The sequence below is a fragment of the Ceratotherium simum genome, chromosome 33 (genome assembly GCF_057802395.1).
Source record: "Ceratotherium simum simum isolate JZ-2026a chromosome 33, ASM5780239v1, whole genome shotgun sequence".
Lineage (NCBI taxonomy): Eukaryota > Metazoa > Chordata > Mammalia > Perissodactyla > Rhinocerotidae > Ceratotherium > Ceratotherium simum.
The window spans coordinates 8,361,556-8,387,224 of NC_141932.1; the positions used below are offsets into that span (position 1 = coordinate 8,361,556).

At 38.4% G+C, this 25,669-nt stretch overlaps 1 protein-coding gene and 1 pseudogene across 1 annotated transcript; one reads left to right on the top strand and one right to left on the bottom strand.

Annotated features, from left to right (window-relative positions):
* Positions 1 to 474: 474 nt before the first annotated feature.
* Positions 475 to 12,225, bottom strand: LOC101396488 (vomeronasal type-1 receptor 2-like; annotated as a pseudogene).
* On the top strand, positions 12,187 to 24,873 carry LOC101396234 (uncharacterized). The gene is given in 5 exon segments (XM_087422043.1): positions 12,187 to 12,285; positions 14,841 to 14,901; positions 16,721 to 16,874; positions 22,895 to 24,762; positions 24,765 to 24,873. Coding segments are annotated over 4 exon segments (2,115 nt in total). The 5' UTR covers positions 12,187 to 12,285; positions 14,841 to 14,844; the 3' UTR covers positions 24,801 to 24,873.
* The last annotated feature ends 796 nt before the right edge of the window (positions 24,874 to 25,669 follow it).

A 25,669-nucleotide genomic window follows, 5' to 3' on the forward strand; every position in this document is an offset into this window, starting at 1 on the left:
TGGGGCCAGGCCCTTGGTGTAGTGGTTAAGTTTATATGTTCCGCTTCAGTGGCCTGGGTTCGTGGGTTCAGATCCTGGGTGCAGGCCTACGCCACTCATCAGCCATGCTGTGGCAGTGACCCACATACAAAGTAGAGGAAGATTGGCATGGATGTTAGCTCAGGGATAATCTTCAAGCAAAAAAAGAGGAAGATTGGCAACAGATATTAGCTTAGTGTGAATCTTCCTCAGCAAAAAAAAAAAAAAAAATACAACTATATAAGTATATACATATTAATTACATGAGATTTCATTTACCATGGCTATTGTTATTAACTATTTCATATTAGGCCAGTGTCAATCAGTCTTGTCCACACCACTCTCTGTAGTGAAACTGGTTCATGATAGTTCTTAAGATTCTTGGAAGTCTAAGGGTATCAATGACCGAACATGGTGCAAGACAGACAATTCATATTTTCTAATGAGATGAGGGAATTATGTATTTCTTCCACAGCAGACACAGTACAGCCTGGATATGCTGGAGTCACAGCTCATGAGAACAAAAGGGCTCATAACTGGAAAACATGCAGCAATTAGTACAGCAATGTTCACCAGCCACCAACTGGAATTATCAAAGAGAGCCAAATAAACATAAATGATGGAGAACAGGGCATAAAATGATATGAAGGTGGTCCCCAAAACAAGAATGCTTTGGGTGGCTCTAGTCTCAGGAAGGGATCTGGGGGACAGATTGTTCTATGAATATTTTGGACCTGCTGCTTCTGCCCGTACAGAATGAAAACCATGGAGTTGCTGGCCAAGGTCATGAGTTCCAAACACAAATCATCGTGGAAAGATGTCAGTGCTGCATATACTGAGTCTACGGCCTTGTCATGCAGTGGAGCAAGACAATATCTAAATCACTTTTCTTTGTAATGTTTTTGTTGCTCCATATACCATTCATATAAATATGGGAAAAAAACATATTTACCAGCATGTGGAGCACCCAGCACAGGATAGTGGAGGGGTCAATACACTTCAAGGCTTTTACTTTAAGCTCTGCCCAGCTGGTGTCCCTAGGGCTGACTGTAACGGCCTGGAAGATGCTCAGGGGACAGGTGGTGCCAATGGACACACCACTGGCTACTTATGAACATATAAAGGAACTCTGCATCCAAAACAATTGGCAAAATGTTTCAACCCTAAAGCTGCCATTGTCTCTGGGATTCCTCTAGAGAGAATGACCAAGGAGTTGACCATAGTCAGGTGCCTGAGAATCAAATCTGAGGATCTTGGCTTGCATCTCCTGAAGCAAAGGAACATATAATGATATAAGAGTGAGGAATTTCCCAGGATTCCAACAACTATCTGGGATAGGAAGATGGTTCCTATTTTCAAATCCACAGAGGTCTTTCTGTCATTTTCTAAGGCTCAATATTCAAATTCACAAGCAGAGGGTTCTGAATGGAAACAAGAGTTTTGGGCTACATTTTCATGGAAAATAAAATCTCCTGCACCCCGAGAATTAATGTGTAAAATATATGTTCTTTTGTTAGGAGATTTCCCAAGTTTCATGTGTTTCCTTTTACAGCACTTATGATGTATGGACACTATTATTAATGCTTTACTTATTCCAACTTATTTAATATTCACAACTCTGTGTGTTAGGAACTAATATTACATTCCTTCTACAGACTAGGAGAATTTAACTAAAGAAAGGTTAACTGACTCATCTAAATAGCAGCAGAACAAGGATTTGACCTGGGTAGCCTGGTTGCAATGATATGGGTGTTGACTACTGTTCTATTCTATTACAGTTACCTAGTTGTGCTCTTTAAATACATCTATATACATATTTATACACACATATATATATACCTTGTCATATTTTAAATTTATATTGCTTTATAAACTTGGTTTGATAATTTCCCATTTTTGTCTGAGTATTTGTTCTATAGACTAAGATAATTTAGGGGTGAAGATTCAGAGGTCTTAACTTATAGATGCACTGAATAATTTTACATGACCCAATTTTATTTATTTAATACAGATGCATGTCAGGATGGCAACAGAAAAACTCATTTCGTTTTCTGCCTGGACCAAAAATACAATAGCACTCATCACAGAAATTATTATACAAAATTAGACCATGCGCTAAAATACGGGACACAAAGTGTACATAAGTGATAAAGCATTTTAGGGAAGAAAATAAATTAATCCTATTTAAAGATAATATATATTTATTATTTTAGGAAAAAACTAACTTGAATTAATATCTGATTTGGGAAAGCTGTTAAAATACAATACAAATATGCAAAATGGAATTTGAAGGCATGGAATTTTTTTCTGATTAGATTATATTTTAAATTAATTTATTCTTTTAAAATTAAATTAAATTTAAAAAATAACATCCTTAATTTTTTGCATTCTGAAATCCTCTATTATGAGGTTAACTTTTTTTAAAGGGCCTTTTCTAATTTCACGAAGGAAAATAATCTCTCCATGATCAACAGACCACAGATATTCCCAGTAGAGAAACATTTACTGTCTCTATTAAGCCCATCACACCCAAATTACAGAAAAATAATTATATTTCAGCACTTGCCATTCAGTCACATTGTTTCCATTAGAATTAGACCATTCAGTTAGTTCCATGGTCCTCATTATCACACGCACAGAGCTGTTACAGAAATCATGATATTGTTCTTGAAAATGTCTCTGTGGCTTTTGAACACTATATTGAATAGTAGATTAATTCTGAAATTATAATCTTGAAGCATCTTAAAATTTAGACTTTGATAGGACTCAGATCAAACACCAAGAACCTCTTCATGAGGATTTTACCAAATTACAAAAGCAGCAGCAGTCATAGGTTGGTTTAGAGTCTCAGCCCTCTAGTCTCTCTCCATGTGCTCACCCTGGGCCTCAGGAATTATTCCTCCTTCCTGTGCAGTTTTCCACTGGGTTGCATTTCCAGACACGCACACCTCTCTAGATTCCTGATACAACCCCTAACCTTCCAGAATCTCTCAGACTGAAATAGAAAATACTCACTGACTCCTTCCTGCTGCCAGGACTGTGGGCTCAGTGGAAGGGTCATAACAGCCCAAGCATGTGCAACAGGGAGGAGGCCAGATCGTGAGACATGGGGTAGTGATTCTGTGACCTCATCTCCCCAAAGAACTGCAAAAAATATATTTTACCAAAATTGACTTCAGCAGAGATAGTGAGTCTAAACAGACCAATATCCACAGAGGAAAGGGAGATGTTTATAAGAGTCCCTCACAAAAAAAAGCACCAAGAACAGATTATCAGGCAGACTCTTCCATTCTTTTAAATAGCACATAAGCCAATGCTACTTACTCAATTCAAGAGCATTAAAAGTACATTTTCCAAATGATTTACATGAATCAAATAAAATAGTGATATTAAACCGTCCCACAGCTTGTACCAAATAGAATACTACAGAAAGATCTCACATCTGCCTACAGATGGCAACATCTAAAATAAAATATGGAAAAAAACTAAAAAGTAATATAATATAAAAATAATATACAATGACCAAGTGAACTTTATGTCTGGAAATCAAGAATAAGTCAATACTTGGAAATCCATTAATATAGTTCATCACATTTATAAAGAGAAATGAGGGGATTCTACTCATAGTTTAAAAAAACCTATTTGGAAGAATGCAATATGTGTGGATGTTAAACTAAAACACTCAAAATTAGAAATTGATGCATCTTGGGCCAGCCCGGTGGCTTAGCGGTTAAGTGCACACGCTCCGCTACTGGCGGCCCGGGTTTGGATCCCGGGGGCGCACCGACGCACTGCTTCTCTGGCCATGCTGAGGCCATGTCCCACATACAGCAACTGGAAGGATGTGCAACTATGATGTACAACTATCTACTGGGGGGTTTTGGGGGAAAAAAAGGAGGAGGATTGGCAATAGATGTTAGCTCAGGGCCGGTCTTCCTCAGCAAAAAAAAAAGAGGAGGATTGGCATGGATGTTAGCTCAGGGCTGATCTCCCTCACAAAAAAAAAAAAAGAAAAGAAAAGAAATTGATGCATCTTGCGCAACTTGAAAAAACAAAGTCTTCATCTCTTTCATGGGGAAGCACTAGAGACATTGCACTAATGTCAGAAAATGACACTAAGAAAGCACATGATCACCTGGTCTATTCAGTTACCATTGTGGTGGAGGTTTAGCCAGGGCAATTTAAAATGGTGTGAGAATTGGAAAGAAAGATTTAAAAGTATGTTTGCAGACAATACACTTATACATTTGGAAACACAAATGAATTGATAGAAAATCTACTACAAAAAAATAATTCAGTAAGCTCATAGAACACAATATTGATTTACAAAAACAACACATTTCATATATATAAATCACAATCATTTACATATATAAAAACAATTTACATATATAAAAAACAATCATTTACAAGTTACAGTGGGAGGGGCTGCAATTACAAAAGTATAACATAAAGTGACAAACTAACCAGGAATAAGTCTAACAAAAATAAGTAAGTCCTATGTTAGGAAAACTATAAAACATTCCTGAAATATATGAAAGTAGATATAAACAAATGGAAATTCCCATCATGTAGAAAAACTCAATATTATTTTTAAAAAGTCAATTCTCCTTAAGCTAATTTATAAATTTAATTTGATCCCAATATAGACACCATCAGTTAGTTTTAGGAACTAGCAATGTTATTGTAAAAATCTTATACAATAATGAACAAATAAGAATAGCCACAAAAACTCCAAAAAAGACACAAAATGAGTGTGGCTATCGCTACAAGATATATTTATTCACAAATAGACTAACAGATGAGTGAAGGTAAAAATTCAGAAATATGCCAAAGTGCCTAAGTTAATAATCAGCAAAAACTACAGTGGAGATAATAGCATTAACACTGGGTATTTGGGAAATGGAAATTCCTATCAAAAAGATAATAAATGGTCTTATTCTTCTCTTCCTATAGCATGAAAAAGGTAAAAAAAAAAATAGAAAGAAATCTCTATGGTAAAAAAATAATTAAAATAGGGTTGAACTCCTTCCTAAGGCTCGATTCTCAAGCACCTAGCAGTAGCCCATGCCCTGCTCATCGCCTCTACAGGAGTCCTTCGGATAATGACGGGTTTGGGGTTGAAAATTTTCCTCATTGATTTCTGATGCAAACTTGTTTTGTATGGAATACACACCTCCCTAAAATGATAAGATAGCTGTAAATTTTTGTTTCTTTAAACAATGTGCAGTCACTTCATTCATTTCTGAGAGAGATTTAAGCACTAGGATGAGCAGTCACATAACAGAGAGGCTGTGACAAACAGACTGAGTCTCTGCCTTCATAGAATCCATAATGTAGTAGGCACAGCAGGGACTAAAATAATATTATGTGCAATGGAGTAAAATTTCCATTATATTAAATATTGCAATGAAGAAGTCTGAGTCTAAGAATCCATTTAAAATTGGTATCTCTAGGGGCTGGCCCCGTGGCATAGTGAGCTTCACACACTCCCACTTTTGCAGCTGGGGGTTCACAGGTTTGGATCCTGGGCATGGACCTACACACCTCTCATCAAGCCATGCTGTGGCTGTGACCCACATACAAAATAAAGGAGGATTGGCAGAGATGTTTGCTCAGGGACAACCCTTTCACCAAAAATAAATAAATAAAAATAAAATTGGGGTCTCTAACACCTTGGAGATAGTAGAAACTTATATGACCATGTAACTTTGAACTTTATAAATTAAAATTTCTCTAGAATTAACTGGGCAGAGTAGTGTGAGAAGAATTTAGTAAATGGAAAAGCCTGTGTGATGATCAGTGAACAACATGAGAAGGAACAATAATGGCTCTGTAGCAACGGGTCATGGATGGAGCTGGAGATTGTGGGAGATCAAGATTTGGCCACCCTGAAATATATTTCTTCACCTTGATTGTTTTCTGTGACAGACATTTGAACTCCCCCACTAACTGCCTAAAGAATGTGACATAGTAACTCCTTCCTGGAGCAGGTCTTCTATCTGATGGCTGTAATATAATGTAAAACAGATGTTACAATAGAAAAGGCACCAACAAGCCCATCTTATCGGAAGTTCTGTCACTGGCCACATTCTCTGGATGGCCCTGCAAGGAGTTGCCAGATAAATATTTACATTTATAAGGGAAATCTCCATTTATAAAGGTATCTCCCTCTCTGTATTGGGAAGAGGGGGGATGACCTCATTTCTAGAAACTTACCAATGTGGAAGGTGAGGCCTTAAATCTGCATAAAAACCTTACTCTTGTTTACTGCACTTTAGTGGTAATCTCCTGTAACTGACTCCCCCCACCCCCAACATCTTCCTTTGTCATTGGCTGAACATGGTATTTAAGATGAGAATTTCTGCTATTGTGGAGAAACGCAGTGTCCCTGGTTTCTCCCATGTATACATGTTATTAAATTTGGTATTATTTTCTCCTGCTAACCTGTGTTGTTAATTATTTGGCCAGCCATAAGAACCTTAAGGGAAAGGGCAGAGGGGGATTCTCCCTCTTCCACCACCCCCCCACAGTTTTGGCGTAGTCAGCAGGATCCCCACTGGCTGGCAAGTTGCCTTCTCTGGCTGGAAGAACTGCCTTCTCCTTGGGCTACTGCAGATGATGAGTTATGGGAACGTCTGACGAAAGCCGGCAAAAGGTAAGATTTCTTACCATGTCAGGCTCCCGGAATCTCTGTCTGCAGGGTGCAGTGGAAGCAAGCAGTGAGAATTTTTTTCTCTTTCTAAATTGAGATCGGCAGGAGAAATATTTGGGAAACTAGTTTCTTGTGCTTTTAGCAACTCTGGTAAATTTGGTAGAGTACTCTTGGTTTTGATCTAGATCCCTTTTCCTCCCAGAGTAGTCTCTGTCTTGTTCTGTGTCCTGAGAACGTGGCTTTGTGACCAGTGAGAATATTCTCCTTGATCTCCACCATACAGAAGGTGCATTTACCGGAGTGCACCTTGGTGGCCAGTCGAGCAGACTGGGGTTCTGAACTGTCTTTGTCCAGCTGTGCCAACCTCTCAGGGGAGTTTGTCATAAAGGGCCCAGTCCATAAGGGCTTTTGTCATCTTAACCTTCATTGCTTGTTAGTGCTGGAAAAATCCCATTCCAGTAGCACCTGCCTGGTGTCACAGATTAGCGGGTCTGTGACTGGAGGCGTCCCACACTATTGTGGGAGACCGGAGACACCGTTTTCACTACACCATCCTTACTGCCTGTGCAACAAAGGTCTTTACTTTCTCTGAATATCTTTGGGAGTGAATTCTGTGGATCATGGGGGCTACATCATCTGCACCCTCACCAGGGATGCCTCTTGCATCCATGGTAAAGATTTATTCTAAGCATGGAAAGTTACCTCTGGGTCTTTCCCTAAAAAGGCTTATTGGATCAAGTCACTATTGGAATAAATATACAAATGAAGATCCTACTCGCCAATGGCCAGACGACGGATCCTTTGAATTGGGAAAACTTCTAAATTGGGAAAAAAAAATGTTTTGAGAGCTCTCACATAATTGTTTAATTGGTACCTAAAAAAGGCCAGAAAAAAGAAAGGAAAAATTTGAATATCTTTAAGACCTTGACTCAGGTTACAATTGAATTGAGAACACGTAAAAGTGTAAGTGTTGATAAGATTATAAAGGTTGGAATGTTTGAGCTAATTTTATATAAAGAGGTTATACCAGCTTTGCCTGAGTAGGTTTTAAAATGTCTGACTGGGAATGCTTCCCTTGTCCAAAATTAGAAGACCAAGACCTATTGATAAAAGACTTAATAAAAACTATGTTCAGAGGTATAAGAGGTGATGAAATTTTGTAAAAAAAACTGATGTTATTTCTATTACAGAACTGGTTAACAAAAATAGTAACTTAAATGATGGCTAATTTTACCTAACGTCTTATGAAGTCTTGTAGGCAATCTAAATAATTATTGGGAACAAGTAACTAAATAGTTGAGAAAAAGATGAATGTTGGGTGAACTTTAAACAATAATTATGTGTTACGGTGGTTACAGATTCCAAACTCTTTTTCGTGACTTAAAACTTTAGACTTTTGCTAAATTTTATGATAAAAATTCATTGAGTGTCTAGATCATTTCCAAATAAGATATTAGACACTGATTGCTAAATGTAGATTTGTCTACTTTTGGCTTTTTTTTTATTATAGGAAAACTAAAAGGTGTTTTGGGTCTATTAGTAAACATGTCTTGTGTTTTATTAAAAGATTGTACTATAAAGTAACATATTTCTAGAAATTCTGAAGTGTTTATAAATTTATCAAGCCACGAAATGCTACTGTAAAAAAAGTTTATAATTGTTTACTTAGTTTTGACTTACAAATTAAGGTTTCTAAGGGTTAAAATTTCTAATTAGTATATGTGATTGCAGCTACTAAATATTAAGAAAAATATGTCTGTGTACAAGGATAGTAAGATGTAAAAAGAAGGTACAAAGAATGGAAATATTTTGTTTAGTTGATTAAGAAAGATAAATTTGTCCTCAAGTACTAGAGGGAAAAGAAAGACCTGGGACAAATTGTGAATGTAAAAAGAAATTTATAGAAGGTTTGTGGAAGAGGAATTCTGGAAAAAGTGTTTTATACATGATCAAGTTGGATGGGATTAAACTAAATCCAATTAAGTAAATGAGTTTTAATATCAGAAGTAAGCTGGTGCAAAATTAAAATTTGGTCTTCTTTCTCTTAAAAGAATAATTTTTCTTGAACTTTTCATCTGAGAGGTTATAAACAGTTTCTTTACCTTTGAGATGTCTTTGTTTTGTTAAAAGAATTTCCTATGTTCAAAAAACTGAGGTCTCTCTTAAGGCTTTTTGGAGTGTTAATGCTCTGTTTGCTTTGACTTTTTATATTTTTGACAAGCTCCCCAAAATTTATATCTTAAATAAAGTATTTTTTTTACTTTTTTCCTTTGAGAATTTTCAAAGGGCCCTGGAACTTCTCAAAGAAATTTCCTCTCTTCCTATAAGGAGGAAGATACTAAACTTATTAAGCTTATTCAGTATGTTAAATTACATGGCAAGCATTGTCAGACATGTGATGATAAGCCTGCTTAGGTGGTATTATGTGGGTGAACGTTATTGATATAGGCGTTTTAAAATTGTATAACATTACTGAAATTCTGATCTGTCCTGGTTATCAGTCATAATTCTGGTTATTATTTTAAAGTGTTGTATGTCACAAAATTAACCAAATTTCTTTGTCAATTGCCATTTTGAGGTCTTGTTTACAGACATTTCTTTGCTCTAATGCTTTTGCAAAATATGTTATATGTTTCAACTTCAGAAAAGTTCATGCAAAGGACTTTAACAGTTACTCTAGAATACAGGTTTCTTTCAAACTTGCTGATCATAAAACTGAACTTGGTAAGAAATTACAAACTCTGATGGAGAGACTGAGGACTTAATGAAGCTGCTAACAAAAAGACAGGGATCAAAAATGGATTACACAGGACTGAATGAACTGATCATGATGATTATAATTTTTATGATTTTTCATTTGAAATATTGCTGAATTTTTAAGGTTTTATTTTTTCAGATTTAAGGAAAACTTTTTCTCTTTTCTCCTGAGCTCGCTATGACTTATAGCAATTTGGTAAATGATACTTTTGTAAGCAAAATTAAAATATTTCTCTTTTTCTCTCTACCTGATCCCTCCAGAATTTAAAACCTCTTAGTAAGTATTGTGGTTTTCATGGCAATATAGTTATTTGCATAAGTTCAATAAGAATCTGTTCTCCTTATAACAGGACACAATTGGAAACACTGGTTATATTACCAAGGCTGTGACTGGAACATCATATTTGCAATATAGCCATACAGCTTTTGAGGAATGAAGATTGGACTTTATGGAATAAAGCCACGTGGAAATATTGGCCTGGTACCTTATGTTCCAAGGAGCACTTACCAGGATAAGTAAAGAATGTCACTTACCTGGCAAGTACAAGGAACCTCGAAATATTTTGGGGGAACCTCGGAAGAGAGGAATTCACCCATATCTGTAGGTATTGCAGGCAAAGTCTAATGACAAAATCCTTGGCTTGGCTTTCCTGGCCTCGAGAGGCCTTTGAAGTTCAATGTTAGATTCCTTATAAAAAGTTCCAGCAAAGCAGATTTAAAAGAGCCTATATGATCCATTGCTATTCTGGCTGTACTTATGTAAATAATTGGGCCAAATTCATTGAAACTAGACTTATTTTGCAAACTGGTTAGTTTCAGTTTGGCTATCTTAATAAAAATGAGGGTGATTTTAGAGAGAAAAATTATATTTCAGTAAAAACTATAGTATACATTTGCGGATATTAGATCCTAGTTTTGTTAATTATCTTTTGAGGTTTTTTTTAATATCTGTTGACTGGACTGGATCCTGATTTCTTCTAGTCTCCTAAAATATCTGGCTACAGATCTCATAACTAACGTTTGATTTTTCCCACCATTTTCATTTGGAATCACTGAGAACTGAACCTGCCCTTTATCTTGAAGCCGATGGACTTGATATAAATTTAAGAGATTACCCGATGACATCATCAGAGACATTTTAAACTTCAAAAGATACTTTGACACTGACATCTAAAAATCTTCTTAACTGGCTGTCCTCTAAACTCAGAAACTGGTTTACAATTTGCTCCAACCATTAACCTTGTTTTTCTTTTGTTTACATAGAAATGCTTCTATTAAATACTTAATTGCTTGCTTCCACAATATAGGCGTAACCTTGAGAGCCCACCTGCATCACCACCTTCTAAAATGAACTTAATTGAACTGATCTATTATCAGGATTAAGAAATGTGTTCAGTGAGATTCATCTACCAACTCAGCTTCTGGACTATGAAACTTCTTTAAGTTTCAAAAGGACTGTGAAACTTTTAGTTTCAAAGGCGGGACTGTGGAAGATCAAGATTTGGCCACCCTGAAATATATCTCTTCACCTTGATTGTTTTCTCTGATGGACATTTGACCTCGCCCACTAACTGCCTATAGAATGTGAAATAGATGTTACAATAGAAAAGGCACCAACAAGCCCATCTTATCGGAAGTTCTGTCTCTCTGGCCACATTCTCTGGATGGCCCTTCCAGGAGTTGCCAGACAAACATTTACATTTATAAGGGAAATCTCCATTTGTAAAGGTATCTCCCTCTCTGTATTGGGAAGAGGGGGGATGACCTCATTTCTAGAAACTTATCAATGTGGAAGGTGAGGCCTTAAATCTGCATAATAACCTTACTTTTGTTTACTGTGCTTTAGTGGTAATCTCCTGTAACTGACTCTCCCCACCCCCAACATCTTCCTTTGTCATTGGCTGAACATGGTATTTAAGATGAGAATTTCTGCTATTGTGGAGAAACGCAGTGTCCCTGGTTTCTCCCATGTATACATGTTATTAAACTTGGTATTATTTTCTCCTGCTAACCTGTGTTGTTAATTATTTGGCCAACCATAAGAACCTTAAGGGAAAGGGCAGAGGGGGATTATCCCTCTTCTTCCACAGGATAAAACAATATATGACACACCACAGGACACTGGAGAACAGGTTTTGTGTCTTTACCTCACGTCCTGAGACAAAAGATAGTCAGCTGACATGTATGATAGTTTGAGGTGGGGGGAAGCATATTTAAAACACTTCTTGGTAAAATGGACAGAATCATCTGGTTGGGGAGAAGTGTGCACTCCTGCTCCTGCTTAATTAAATAAATTGTTGTAACTGTGCTGGGTCTCAAACGTTCCAGGATCCAACCGCCTACAACCCCTGTACCCCACCCCCAGGTCCCAGCGCTCCCCCCACCTCACTCCTAGGACACGCGTGTCTATCAAGCTTTCAGGGAAACCATTTTCGATTTGCTAAGAGAAAATATCTTGGCTTGCAGCATCAGCAGCCCACACATGTCTAAATCTGCAGGCAGACAGATTAAAAGGAAGCCACAAGCAGACAACTAGAGGTTATTCGCAGGAGGACAAACAGATGTGGAAACCTGCAGGGACTGAGCAGAGGATCAGACCACGTGCCCATGGGCCCCGCCCCTATCTCGGCCCCGCCCCCACCCGGCGGGTCAGCCCCGCCCCGATATGCACGCGCAGGCGCGGTTTCCTGGAGACGGAAGTGGATCGCCCGGAGCAAGCGGCGCGCTCGAGTGAGTGAGTCTTTGTTTCTGGTTCGTATCTGCGCTTCCGGGTCCTCAGGCCCCGCACCCGTCATACCCGGGTTTTGGGGTCGCCTCCTAAGTTACAATTGCTGAACCTGCTCGTTCGTCTGGCTGTGAGTTCGTCCTTTTCACCTCTGGCGCCGTAGCTATAGACGTCCCGAGTCCTGCAGCTCCGTGCGGTCCGGGAGTCTGCGTCTGTTTCCCGTTAAAATCGCTCTGACGCAGATGCTGCCCCAACCTTTCTGCCTTCGGTCCGCGTAGACACCGACCACCGCCGCGTCGTTTTCCTGCTCAAAACCTTTCTGTGACGTCTGACTCCCCCCGCCCAACCGCGTGATCAAGTCCTCACTCAGGAGGCGGATACACGCCCTTTGCCCCCCTCCAGGGAGAGCAGAGGGGAACAGAGATGGGGAGAAAGAGGCAGAAATCAATGGAGTTAGAGGGTCACCTGAAAGTTTAGGGAGAAAGAACTCGGGGATTGAAACAGAGGTTGCAACAGAGTGGGGCCAACAGACTGTAGGAGGAGGAATAGAGAGGGAGGGGAACAGGAGGATGAGGAGAAACAGAGGGAAACACAGAAATGGCCAAAGGAGAGGAGAGAACCAGAAGGACACAGACAAATACAGAGAGCAGAACACACAGCGGTGGAGAAACGCAGGGACCCAACCCCTGGCGACTATTGAGTTGATGGGATATGGGGTATTAAGTTGTGAAGTAGTGATTTGTGCCTCCATAGCCTAATTAATTTCAGATTTGTTGAACTGTTTAAGCTTTGCGGAAGAGAATGAGAGTTAGAAAACCACGTGTTTGAGGCATCTGTATTTTCTAAAATTGCACCAGAAGATAATTCCATTTGCAGCCCCCATCCACCCTGAGGACAGAGACTTAACTCAGTCAATTCCAGGTCACCCTCTTCCCTTTCAAGAAATGAGGAATGACTTTCTATCACCTTGACTCATGTCATTCTTTTCTAAATTTGATGGATTCTCACACTTGTTTTAAGTTTAGTATTTTTTTAATTTCCAAATTATTTTCCCTCTTAATTTTATTGTTCCGAGTATGAGGTTTATATGCTTTCTACTCTGTTATATATTGGAACTTTGATCTCTGTAAATAACTGCAGTATTTCATTGTGAATCTGGTAAGGATCTTGGTAGTCTTTTAACACTGGAAACCTAGTTTAACCAGTTAGTTTAATAGCAGCTTTTTTCTTCCCTAAAGTGATGTGTTAAATTGGTGACCTCTAAGCTAAAGTCTCCAACTAAGTAGATATTCCCCTCAAGTCCCCTGTGTACTTTCTGTGCAGATGTTGAAGGATGGGCTGGATGGATGTGGAACTTTGTTCCAGTAGAGCCCATGTGTCCATGATGAACAGATTGCTCAGAACCCATCTCCAAGTGACCCTCTTTCATGTTTCCAAGACTCGTAACTATTTGTAACTTCATTTTTTCGACATTTTTAAATATTTTTTCTGGAAAAGAGGAATTAAATGCTTGAGTTTGATTAAACCCATGAAAGAGAATCTTCTCTTGGTCAGGAATGTGAAATGTAATCTGGAATTAGAACAGACCTTTTGTACTGCCCTGTCCAGGCCACCACTTACACCCCGTTCTGCTCACTGAACTCAGACCTCTTCAGGGTAACTTGGTAAACTTTCTCCGCTCTAAGCCTCAGTGCCCCCACCTGTAACATGGAGATGATCGAGTAGACCAGGAATTCTGAGTCTGAGCTAGTGGGATCCTTGAAATGATTTTCAAAACTGGGCGTGTGTCTGCATTTGGCAGTTTTCTGGGAGAGGGTGCCCAGTTAGAATTAGAATTTGCAATGTGTCCCAGTCCTCCAAAAATAATGAAAACCAGTAAGGAAGAGGCAGGGACAGAGGCTCAGAGGCCTCTCTTTCAGCTTCACTCTCTCCCTCTCTGTGTTTCATGGGTAAATCTTAAGTTTGATTGTGTCATCTCCTGGCATTAAGCCCTCTTATGGTTCCCCTTGACTCTCAGGACAAAAATCTAAACTCCTCAGTATATCTACAGCAGGGAGCTGTGGAGCTGGGTGGCCCTTCAGAGTTGGTGCAGATTGAGGGAGGGGACATGCTTCCCTGTCCTGCATCAGCCGCTCTTTATTTTTTTTTTTTAAAGATTTTATTTATTTATTTTTTTCCCCCCAAAGCCCCAGTAGATAGTTGTGTGTCATAGCTGCACATCCTTCTAGTTGCTGTATGTGGGACGCGGCCTCAGCATGGCCGGAGAAGCGGCGCGTCGGTGCGAGCCCGGGATCCGAACCCGGGTCGCCAGCAGTGGAGCGCGCGCACTTAACCACCAAGCCACAGGGCCGGCCCTCAGCCGCTCTTTAGATGCTGGCTGCCTAGGGAGGAGCCAGGGACTTGGATGAGGCAGTTTCCTTATGCCCATGCCAGCTGACAAAGGACAGTACAGTTGCAGCAGAGTGTGTGGGTTTCTGCAGGAGGGGAGGGCTTTCTGAAGAAATGGGTGAAAAACTCACTTATTGATCTCTGTGTAGAATTTACTGTCCCTGTATCCCTCCTGTTATAGTGGGCAGCAAAGGACCATCTGTCCCTTGTATTGAGGTTCTCCCTATGTGTATACCTGTGGCAGAGGAAGGCAGTGTGTTGATTCTAAGCACTGAACAACGTATTTTTGTCATACAGAATAATGGTACCTGAGAATCTTGGAGGAAGAGGAAAGAAAGAAGGAATGGCTCTTTCCAAGGTAAAAGTCCTGTTCTTAATGGATTGTTCTGTTTTCTCCTTCCTAAAATGCCACATTTTGGAGTTGTTAATTTTCTCTGTGAAGTGTCCTCCCTAAAATGTTGACTTAGTGTTGTTTAGGTCACAGTACTCCCCAAAGTACTATCAAGATTCGGTGGAATCCCCATCAAAATCCCAACAGCCTTTTTTGCGCAAATAGGAAACCTAATTTTAAAATTTATATTGAATTGGTAAGGATTCCAAATAATCAAAATAAGCATGAAAAGAATGACAAAGTTAGAGCACATACGATGTCCAATGTCGAACCTTACTACAAAACTAGAGAAATCAAAACTGTGTTTCCAGCATGAGGATAGAAATATAAAGCAAGGCAATAGAACTGCGAGTCCACAGATAAACCCATACATCTAGTCAATTCCTTGTTTACAAAGGTGCCGTTCAATGGGAAAAGAATAGTTGCTTAAATGGTGCTGGGACAACTGCATATCCACATGAAAGAATGAAATTGAACCTCTGCCTTTCCCCGTGTGAAAAAATAATTTAAAATGAACCAAAGACTAAATGTAAGACCTAAAACTAAAAAACTGTTAGATGAATAGGTAGGCATACATTTCCCTGACCTTGGATTTGGCAGCGGATTTTTAGATATGACCCCAAAAGCAAAGAGATAAAACAAAAGAGAGAAATGGTCTCCATCAAAATAAAAAATGTTTGTGCACTGAAGGACACTGTTACCTAAGTGAGAACACAATCTGCCAAATGGGAGAAAATGCAGATCACAAATCTGGTCTGGATCTAGTATCCAGAATATACAAAGAACTCCTACAACTCAACAACCAAAATACAAAGAACCTAATTAAAAAATGGTCAAATGACTTTAATAGACATTTCTCCATAAAAGATATACAATGGCCAGCAAGCACATGAAAAGATGTTCAATGAAATTAGTCAAGAGGAAAATGCAAAATCAAAAAGCACAATGAGATATAATTTCTCACCCACTAGGATGAGTATAACAAAACAGAAAATAAAAGTGTTGCTTGGATGTGGGGAAATTAGAATCCTGATACATTGGTGTAAGATGGTGTCACTAGTGTGGGATACAGTGTGGAGGTCTTTATAAAATTAAGCCATATAACCCAGTAATTCCACTCTTGGGTATATACTCAAAAAAATTGAAAACCAATATTCAAACACATGTTCAAAGCAGCAGTATTAACATTAGCCAAGAGGTAGTGACAACTCAGATGTCCATGAAAGGATGATTGTGGTATAGTTAGACAATGGAATTATTCAGCCATAAAAAAGGAGTGTGGTCTTGATACATATACCACACCATAGATAAACCAAAAACATTATTCTAAGTGAAAGAAGCCAGACACAAAAGATCACACACTTCATATCATTCTAGTGATATGAAAATATCTAAAGTAGGTAAATCCATAGAGACAGAAAGCATATTAGTGTTTACCAGGGACTGGGGGGAGAGGGGAGTGGGAAACAACTGCTTAAAGGGTAATGGATTTCCTTTGGGATGATAAAGATGTTTTTGAACTAGATAGAGGTGAAGTTTGTACAACATTGTGAATGTACTAAATGCCACTGAATTGTAGTTTAAAATGGCTAACTTTAAGTTATATGAATTTCACGTCACTTAAGAAAATTTAGAGAAATATAACTTAATCAAACTTTATCTTAAATGGATCGGTAAGAACACTCCCTCCAGCAGAGTCAATCCTTACACATGTCTTCTTGTCTCATTTTGTGTCAAAATAAGAACTCTGTCCCTGTTGACATGGTGAAATGTGCTTTCCTTTCAGGGACGGTTGACCTTCAGAGATGTGGCCATAGAATTCTCTCAGGAGGAGTGGGAATGCCTGGACCCTGCTCAGAGGGCCTTGTACAGGGATGTGATGTTGGAGAACTACAGGAACCTGCTCTCCGTGGGTGAGGATAACTTCCCTTCTGAAGTTGGTAACTACTTTTGTATATCTTTGCGTTTTCCCTTGTGAGTCTCTTGGGAGCCCCTACCTTGCCTATCCGATTTTCAAATCCCTCTTCTTAAGAGAGTGATTGAAGCTTTTTGAGTCAGAAAGACTTCATATTATGGCACATGGACTCTAACTTTCCCTTTCTTCAGAAGTTGTGCCCTTTTTATGCATCATTGGTTGTGGTTTCAGAACAGTAATAGTCGGAAAACATTATAGCAAATTTTTAGAAATATCTGATTCTGTGGTTTTGCCCTTGTGCTTTTGATTCAGTAGTTCTTGGGAGAGAGCTAGATACCTGCATACTTAAAAGAACCACTTAGTGTTCAGAAGGAGGCAGTGAGTTGACTGATTTTTGAAATACTTTTCTAGACCCGTCTATAATGTCCTCTCTTCTTACTGAACAAAGAGTTGGGAATGTGTTCTGCAAAAGCATAGCATATCATGATCAATTTTTCTTTATAAGTTGAACTCTCTCTCGAGCACAATATTAGCTTCATTGTGGAGCAGCGGAAACAGCCCTGAACTCTGAAGAGAGAAGTGGAAATAGGAAAAAATGCAGACAGATGGGAATGTATGGAGGTGTGAACACAAGTAAGAGCTCACATGGGCACAGAGTGAGCTGCTCAATAAATATTTTTTGGGAAACTCTCTTCAATTGGGAAAGATCTGTGGGAAAATAAATGTTTATTTCTTATAAGCTCCCAGAGAAATCCGCCCCACACATACGAACTTAGCGCTGTGTTATTCAAATGTGTAAAAGGTTAAAATCACACTCGACCATGGTGCTGCAGCTCATGCAGAGGCAGGCAAAGCCTTTGTCATGACATACAACAGCCTATTATCTGGCCCACTGACCACTTTGGTCCCATGGTTTGAGGGAGACCAAGATGGCTGTCTCTATGGAGTCCTCTTTCCCCTTGATCTCTCTTGGTTCTCAGTTCATAGAGATGAGAGCTGAGGCCTCTATAGTCCTGACCCCAGGACCTCTTAAGCTTGCATTAACATTTCATGTCCTTGGAAGAACTTCTCGGGAGATAGACAGAGTAGCTGCTCTTCCATTGTCTCTGGGGTTCCATGAAACTCCCTGGGCTGTGTCAAGCCCTGCCTGCCTGTTCAGGCCCCTCAGCCATCTCTTCAGGTCTCTTTTTGCCACATGTATATAAATAGGAATGGGATTTGAGATTGTTTGAGATTGTCAGTGAGCAGTAATATAAAGAGTAGACACTGAGATCCTCTCTTTGGTCCCCATTGTTTCGTGGGAGTCTTTCAAGCACTCACCCCACAGCCTATAGGCACAGCTCACAGCCCCTTCTCAAGAACCCCACAAAATCTGACTTTATTTTACTGCTGTATCTTTTATTTTTCTCCCTCTTCCTGGTCTCCCTATCACAGAACATAGAAAGACCTTGGTCTTCCTGATTCTTATTCTCCTCTAAGATTTTGCCTCTGAAACTCGCTTTTGAAATACACATTACAAGGGTCTGAAGTTTCATCCTCTTTTTCTGTTGAGATAACTCATCTTTAGGTGATAGACAGCTTCCAGTGGACTTTCCCCTGGAGGGTGTTTACTGGGTAACAGAAAATTCTTGAAGGAGAACACTGATTAATAATGTTAGGACATCATCCTGCTACTTACAGAAGTGCCTCTTGAAGCCAGTGGGTAGTGGCCGGCATGTCCCAGTATCCTGAGGTGGAAAGTATTAGGAGAGCCTGACTGATAAGTGTTTCTAGTTGTCCTGTTTTTTGAGGAGTTGAACAGTGTCTCCCAAGGGCAGTATGACAATATTGATCAGACATACTGTGATCATCTACTTTGAGCCGGCAATAAATAAAAGGTGTAGGAACTTAACCTAAGGAGAACACCGTCCAAGTTCACAACCTAATTTCTGTGAGACTGTTGAGTAAACTACTGTTCATGCCACATTGTTTATCCCATACGTCTGCTCTTGTTCATTCACCTTTAACAAATACTATTTTGACACATTTTATTAAGGAAGTTTATAAAGTTGAATGATGCCTATGTTTTTTTTGTTTGTTTTTTTTTTTTAAATTTTATTTATTTATTTTTTCCCCCAAAGCCCCAGTAGATCTTTGTATGTCTTAGCTGCACATCCTTCCAGTTGCTATATGTGGGACGCGGCCTCAGCGTGGCCGGAGAAGCAGTGCGTCGGCACGCGCCAGGGATCCGAGCCCGGGCCGCCAGCAGCGGAGCGCGCGCACTTAACCGCTAAGCCATGGGGCCAGCCCACGATGCCCATGTTTTTTAAGTCTACTGTAATTTGTTTTGTTTAAGCCACTGATACTTTCATCTGGCAAATTTCATTGTTATAACTGACCTTGTTTTCTATTTATTTCATCAGTTCCATATTTTTGATGATACCCTCCCTGTTCTTTGTTTTATATCTACAATTTGGGGCTGTGGAGTCATGGAATGCATATTGTCTTATATTTTTTATGAGATTTCTTTCTCGAGTGGTTATGACTCAATATTACTTCCGCCAAAACCTGTATAACCTCCAGAATTTTTTGAAAAGATAGTCTTAGTTATTCTTTTTACTTTTGTTTCCTATTACTTTATGCTTAGCAGTATTAACATATACTTTTTTTTGGTAGACAGTTTTTTTGAGCAGTTTCAGTTTCACAGGAAAATTGGGCAAAAAGTAGAGATTTCTCATGTATTTCCTACCTCCACACATTCAGACCCTCCCCAGTGTCAGCATCCCACACCAGTGTGCTATATTTGTTATCATTCATGAACCTACACTGACACATCATTATCACCCAAAGTCCATCTTTACCTTAGAGTTCACTCTTGGTGTTGTACATTCTATGGGTTGGACCAATGTATAATGACACATATCTACCATAATAGTATCATACAGACTAATTTCATTGCCCTAAAAATCCTCTGTGCTCTGCCTGTTAATCTTTCCCTCCCTCCTAACTCCTGCAACCAGGGGTCTCTACTATATTGATATGCCTTTTCCAGGGTTTCATATACTTGGAATCAAACAGTATATAGCCCTTTCCTATTTTCTTCTTTCACTTAGTTGTATTCATTTCTCTTTTCTCCAAGTCTCTTCATGGCTTCATAGCTCATTTCTTTTTAGTGCTGGATAATAGTTCCATTATCTGGCTGTACTTCAGTTTATTTCTCCATTCACCTACTGAAGGACATCTTGGTTGCTTCCAAGTGTTGGCAATTATGGATGCAACTGCTATTTTTATGTGGGAATAAGTTTTCAGCTCATTTGGGTAAATACCAAGGAGGGTGACTGCTACATCACGTTGTAAGAATATGTTCAGTTTTGTAAGAAACTGCAAACTCTCTTCCAGTGTGACTGCCATTTTGTATTCCCACCAGCGATGAATGAGAGTTCTTCTTTCTCCACATCCTTGCCAGTATTTGGTGGTGTCACTATTCTTGATTTTGTCTAGCCTCATACGTGTGTGTAGTGGTATCTCATTGTTTTTACACATTTTCCTCAATTGAATCTGTGACATTTTTTAAACTGAGAATTTTTGAAATCTTAAGAACACTTTTTTAAATTAAGTTACTTAGCTACAGAAATACAATTAAATTGATTTTCCATAGTTTTTTTAATATAAAATACATTGTATTTTATGCCGTATATGTAGTTTTCAAAAAATAACTTTTGGATTTGATTTTAATTTCACTGACTTTATATTTTTTTGCTACAAATAACTTATTCTCATAATTATTCTTGTCTAGAATCATCGTGCACATCTTGGTACACTAACCTAATATTTAAGTATCTCATTTTATTTGATAGAAAAGTTAGGCAGTTTTTTATTCTCCATGGTTCCCTCATTACTACTGCTTCTGAGACTTGCATTTCCCAGACAATTTAAGTTCTTGGAATTACATATTTCAATTAACCCATGAAGCCTGTTTTGTTCCCTGTCCTCCTTTTCATCTGAATTCCATAAAAAGTCATCTGTTCCTTGCTGACACACATCCCATTGCTGTCCTGTTCTGGGTATTATTGGATACTTATGTTGCTGACCACAAGTCTGCATGTAGACCTCTGCGTGGATCACCATGGCACTGCCAAAACTTGCTTCTACACTTAAATGCTGCTACCAACACCCATTTTTCCATGCCAGCCATTCTGTGCTCATTTAGTAATGCCCCTTAAGGGTACTGCTTTCTTATGATGTGTGTGAAGTCAGAATTTATTACTTTTTGATCAGTGCATATTAATTTCTATTCATTCATAATGATAATAACTATATATCTACTAATACATATAGTAAGAGCACTTCTCATGTGCTGTCTCCTATGTGTCTTGGATTGTCATATGAAAAGTTCCAAAGACATGATTTCAAATAATTAAAATATTGCAGCAAAATGAGGATTCTCATATTTTCATATAACAAACAAGGACACACAGACTGATAAATTTAATGTGGCAAAATTGATAAATTTCTATTTTTAAAAATATGTAATATAGTTCACAAGTTATATTTTACCAAATCTAATCACATCCCCAAAGAGTTAAAACCTTGGCAAAAGCCTCCTGCTAACTTTTTTTCTGTCATACAGCTTCTGTGCCCTGCAGTCAGACATCATCCAGCACCCGTGGTCACCCTTCATTGCTGGACTCTTGAGAGAGTTTTATGGCATCCATATGAGTTCATAGAGAGCAAATTTGTCCATTCTTCTCTTGGTCATCATTTCCAGGTTTTTGCTTTTGGGTCTTACCAAGAACATTCTTGTACATGTCTTTTGGAACATATGTATGACTCTCTTGAGTATATCCCTAGAAATGGAATGTGTGCAATATTCAGTTTGGTCATTTTTAGAACAAATACTGCCCTAAAAGTCAACATACATTCTTTCCAGAACACCACACTGTCTCCCTTTTTAATTTCTTCCACGTTTGCCTCATTCCCATAGTATAGTTCCTACAGAATGAGTCAGTATTACACCTCTTGCTAAATGACTGTGTCTCTTTTTCCAAGCTCAAGATTTTAGCTGTCATAGCACAGTCATAGTCCCATAGATTTGCAAGCACAATTACTGCTCCCACACTGCCCATTACTCTCACCTGCACTCTTCCTGTTCTAAATCCCAGTCCTCTCCTTTCCTCAGTTCTTTCATTGATCTAATTGAACTGTACTGGCACTTTTGTGTCTGTTAAGTTTGAGTACCCAAGCACCCCAGTATCCACAGGACCTGCCCCTCCCCACACTACATACATTGCATTATATCTTGTATGTTGTCTTTTTGTAATTTTTTTCTATATTAATGTTTTCTTTGACTTTTAAAGTTTTCAAAGCACATCCTACCTACTATTTTTGACCTCATAACTGGATAATTAAATGATACTCCAGAGTTAGAGAGTTGATCTATGTACTATTATATAACTGCAGGCATGAAATCATAATTGAGATTTCAGACAGTCTTCCCTAATTCTTAATCTTTATAATAATGTGTGTTTACCTAAAACTGATATTTCAAAATTCATTGATTCTCAACATATTTTTCCTTTTTCCTACTGATTGCTCCTTCTGGGATGTAAATTCTTTCTTTAGAAAGAATTCTTTAGCATTCCAGAGACTGTTAATTTGTATGAATGTGGTTACTCATTATCTTACCTGCTGTATTTATCATGGGTTATGAAAATGTTTTATTTATTATTATTGTGATATACATTTTTTATTATCTTTTCCTTGCTTCCTATGAACACACCTTATTATAAAGATTAAGAGTTAGGAAAGACTCTCTAACTGTGGAGTATCATTTATTTATCTGGTTATATAGCCAGACAATATGTATGGTGTATAATGTGTGTTTTGAAAGCCTGTTATCAAAGATCAGAGAAAATATGGAAAAAATTATGAAAAGAAAATTTAAATAATCTGTATATCACAGTGGTGTTTAAAGAGAATGCTTCAGACATTTCATAACTATGTTTAAGTATTAATTTTTGTACAGTGATCTAATTCAATAAACATTTCTCTTCCAACTCTTAATAGGAAACCTTTCTGCTAGATTTGCAATAAAGGGATTATCACCAAGAGAGGACATTGATAAAGGAGAATTCTACCATTTAATGTTATTGGAAAGCAATGGAAGGCATAGCATCAACAATTTTGACCTCAAGGAAGTCTGGGAAAACATACATGAGCATCAGAATGAATGGGGATATGATGCAAGAAATTACAAAGGAATGCCTTTGACTCATGACAAAAATCCAACTTATAGAATAGATTGGCCACGTGATAAATCTTCAATTAATTTTCTACAAAAGCAGAATGTTTCTGTAAAAGATAATACATACCAATATTTCATGCATGATGAACTATTTATAAGGAATTTGTTGAAACTGAAAAATCACATAAGCAATGCTGGAAACAAGTATATAAAGTGTTTGGAAACTAGAACTGAATTAAGTTGGCAGGCACACCAGGCTGAACTGCAGAGATTTCAAACTGAGGAGAAAATTGATGAATGCAGAGAAGTTGAGAAGTCTGTCAACAATGGTTCCTCACTTTCACCACTTCAAAGAATTCCTCCTAGTGTCAAAAACATTTGTAATAAATATAGCAAGGTTTTTAAATATCCTTTTTTACCTGCACAGTATGGGAGAACACACATTAGAGAAAAATCTTACGAATATAATGAGGGTGGGAAGCCTTTTAGCAAACGATTAAACCTCATGAGTCATGAGAGAATTCCTTCTGGACCGAGACCTTACAAAGGTAATGAGTGTGCCAAAGCTTTTAATCAGTGCTTGAAACTTGCTACACATCAGCAAGTCCATACAGGAGAGAAACCATATAAATTTGATGTAGGTTGCAAAGCCTTTCATCAAAAATCAAACCTTGCAAGACATCAGAGAATGGATACTGGAGAGAAATCTTACAAATGTAATGAATGTGGCATAGCCTTTGCTGAGCATTCAGGCCTTACTCAGCATAAGAAAATCCATACTGGAGGTAAACCTTATGAATGTATTCAGTGTGACAAATCCTTAAGCAGATTTGGAAGCCTTAGAAGACATCAGAAAATCCATACTGGAGAGAAACCTTACAAATGCAATGAGTGTGGCAAAGCTTTTATGGAGGGTTCACATCTTACTCGACATCAGAAAATCCATACTGGAGAGAAACCTTACCAGTGTAATGAATGTGGCAAGGTCTTTAGTCAAAAGTCATGCCTTATAATTCACCAGAGAATTCATACTGGTGAGAAACCTTACAAATGTAATGAGTGTGGCAAAGCCTTTGCTTGGCATTCAAGTCTTACTTGGCATAAAGGAATACATACTGGAGGCAAACCATACAAATGTAATGAGTGTGGCAAAGCCTTTACAGAGAGTTCATATCTTACTCAACATCAGAAAGTCCATACTGGAGAGAAACCTTACAAATGTAATGTGTGTGGCAAAGCCTTTAGAGAGTGTTTATCTCTTACTCGACATCAGAAAATCCATACTGGAGAGAAACCTTACAAATGTAATGTGTGTGGAAAAGCCTTTACAGAGCGTTTATATCTTACTCGACATAAGAAAATCCATACTGGAGAGAAACCTTACAAATGTAATGAATGTGCCAAGGTCTTTAGTCGAAAGTCATGCCTTGCAGTTCACCAGAGAATTCATACTGGTGAGAAACCTTACAAATGTAATGAATGTGGCAAAGCCTTTGCTGGGCATTCAAGCCTTGCTCGGCATGAAAGAATCCATACTGGAGGGAAACCATACAAATGCAGTGAGTGTGGCAAAGCCTTTAGAGAGCATTCATATCTTACTCGACATCAGAAAGTCCATACTGGAGAGAAACCTTACAAATGTAATGTGTGTGGCAAAGCCTTTAGAGAGCATTTATATCTTACTCAACATAAGAAAATTCATACTGGAGAGAAACCTTACAAATGTAATGAATGTGCCAAGGTTTTTAGTCGAAAGTCATGGCTTGCAATTCACCAAAGAATTCATACCGGTGAGAAACCCTACAAGTGTAATGAATGTGGCAAAGCCTTTGCTGAGCATTCAAGTTTTAGTCAGCATAAGAGAATCCATACTGGAGAGAAACCTTATGAATGTAATCAGTGTAACAAATCTTTTACCCGATTTGCAGGCCTTAGAAGACATGAGAAAATCCATACTGGAGAGAAACCTTACAAATGCAGTGAGTGGCAGAGCTTTTGCCCAAATTTCAAGCTTTACTAGGCATCAGAAAATACATACTGATAAGAAACATTATAAACTTAGTGGAAGTGGCAGTGGGTTTATTCAAAGGTCAAGCTTTGAGGATCATCAGAAAATTCATGGTAGAATAAAAGCTTACAAATATGATTGAGATAAGACTTATGCAAGTGTTCAAGCCTTACTCTACATCAGAGACTCCATTGTGGAGAGAAACCATATACTATTAATACATATGCCAAAGCTGGTAACCAGGGCTCACACCTCACTAGGTATCAGAATATACATCTTTGAAATCACACAGATGTAACGTGTGGTAAGGTGTATCCACAGTTTAAGCCTTGTGGACCATAAGAGAATTCTTACAAGAGAACTCTTGTAAATGTAATGAGTGTGATCAGCTTTGTCAAAAAAGTACAACTTTGTGGTCATGCAAGAATTTGTATAAGATGGAAACCATACAAATGTGTAGAGGTGTTTAAGCAATGACCACGTGATACACCAAAGCGTTCATACTTGACAGAACTATTACACATATAAGGAAGCTGATAAATTGTTTAACCAGTTCTCTCAGTGGACTGCACATAAGAATATTCATATT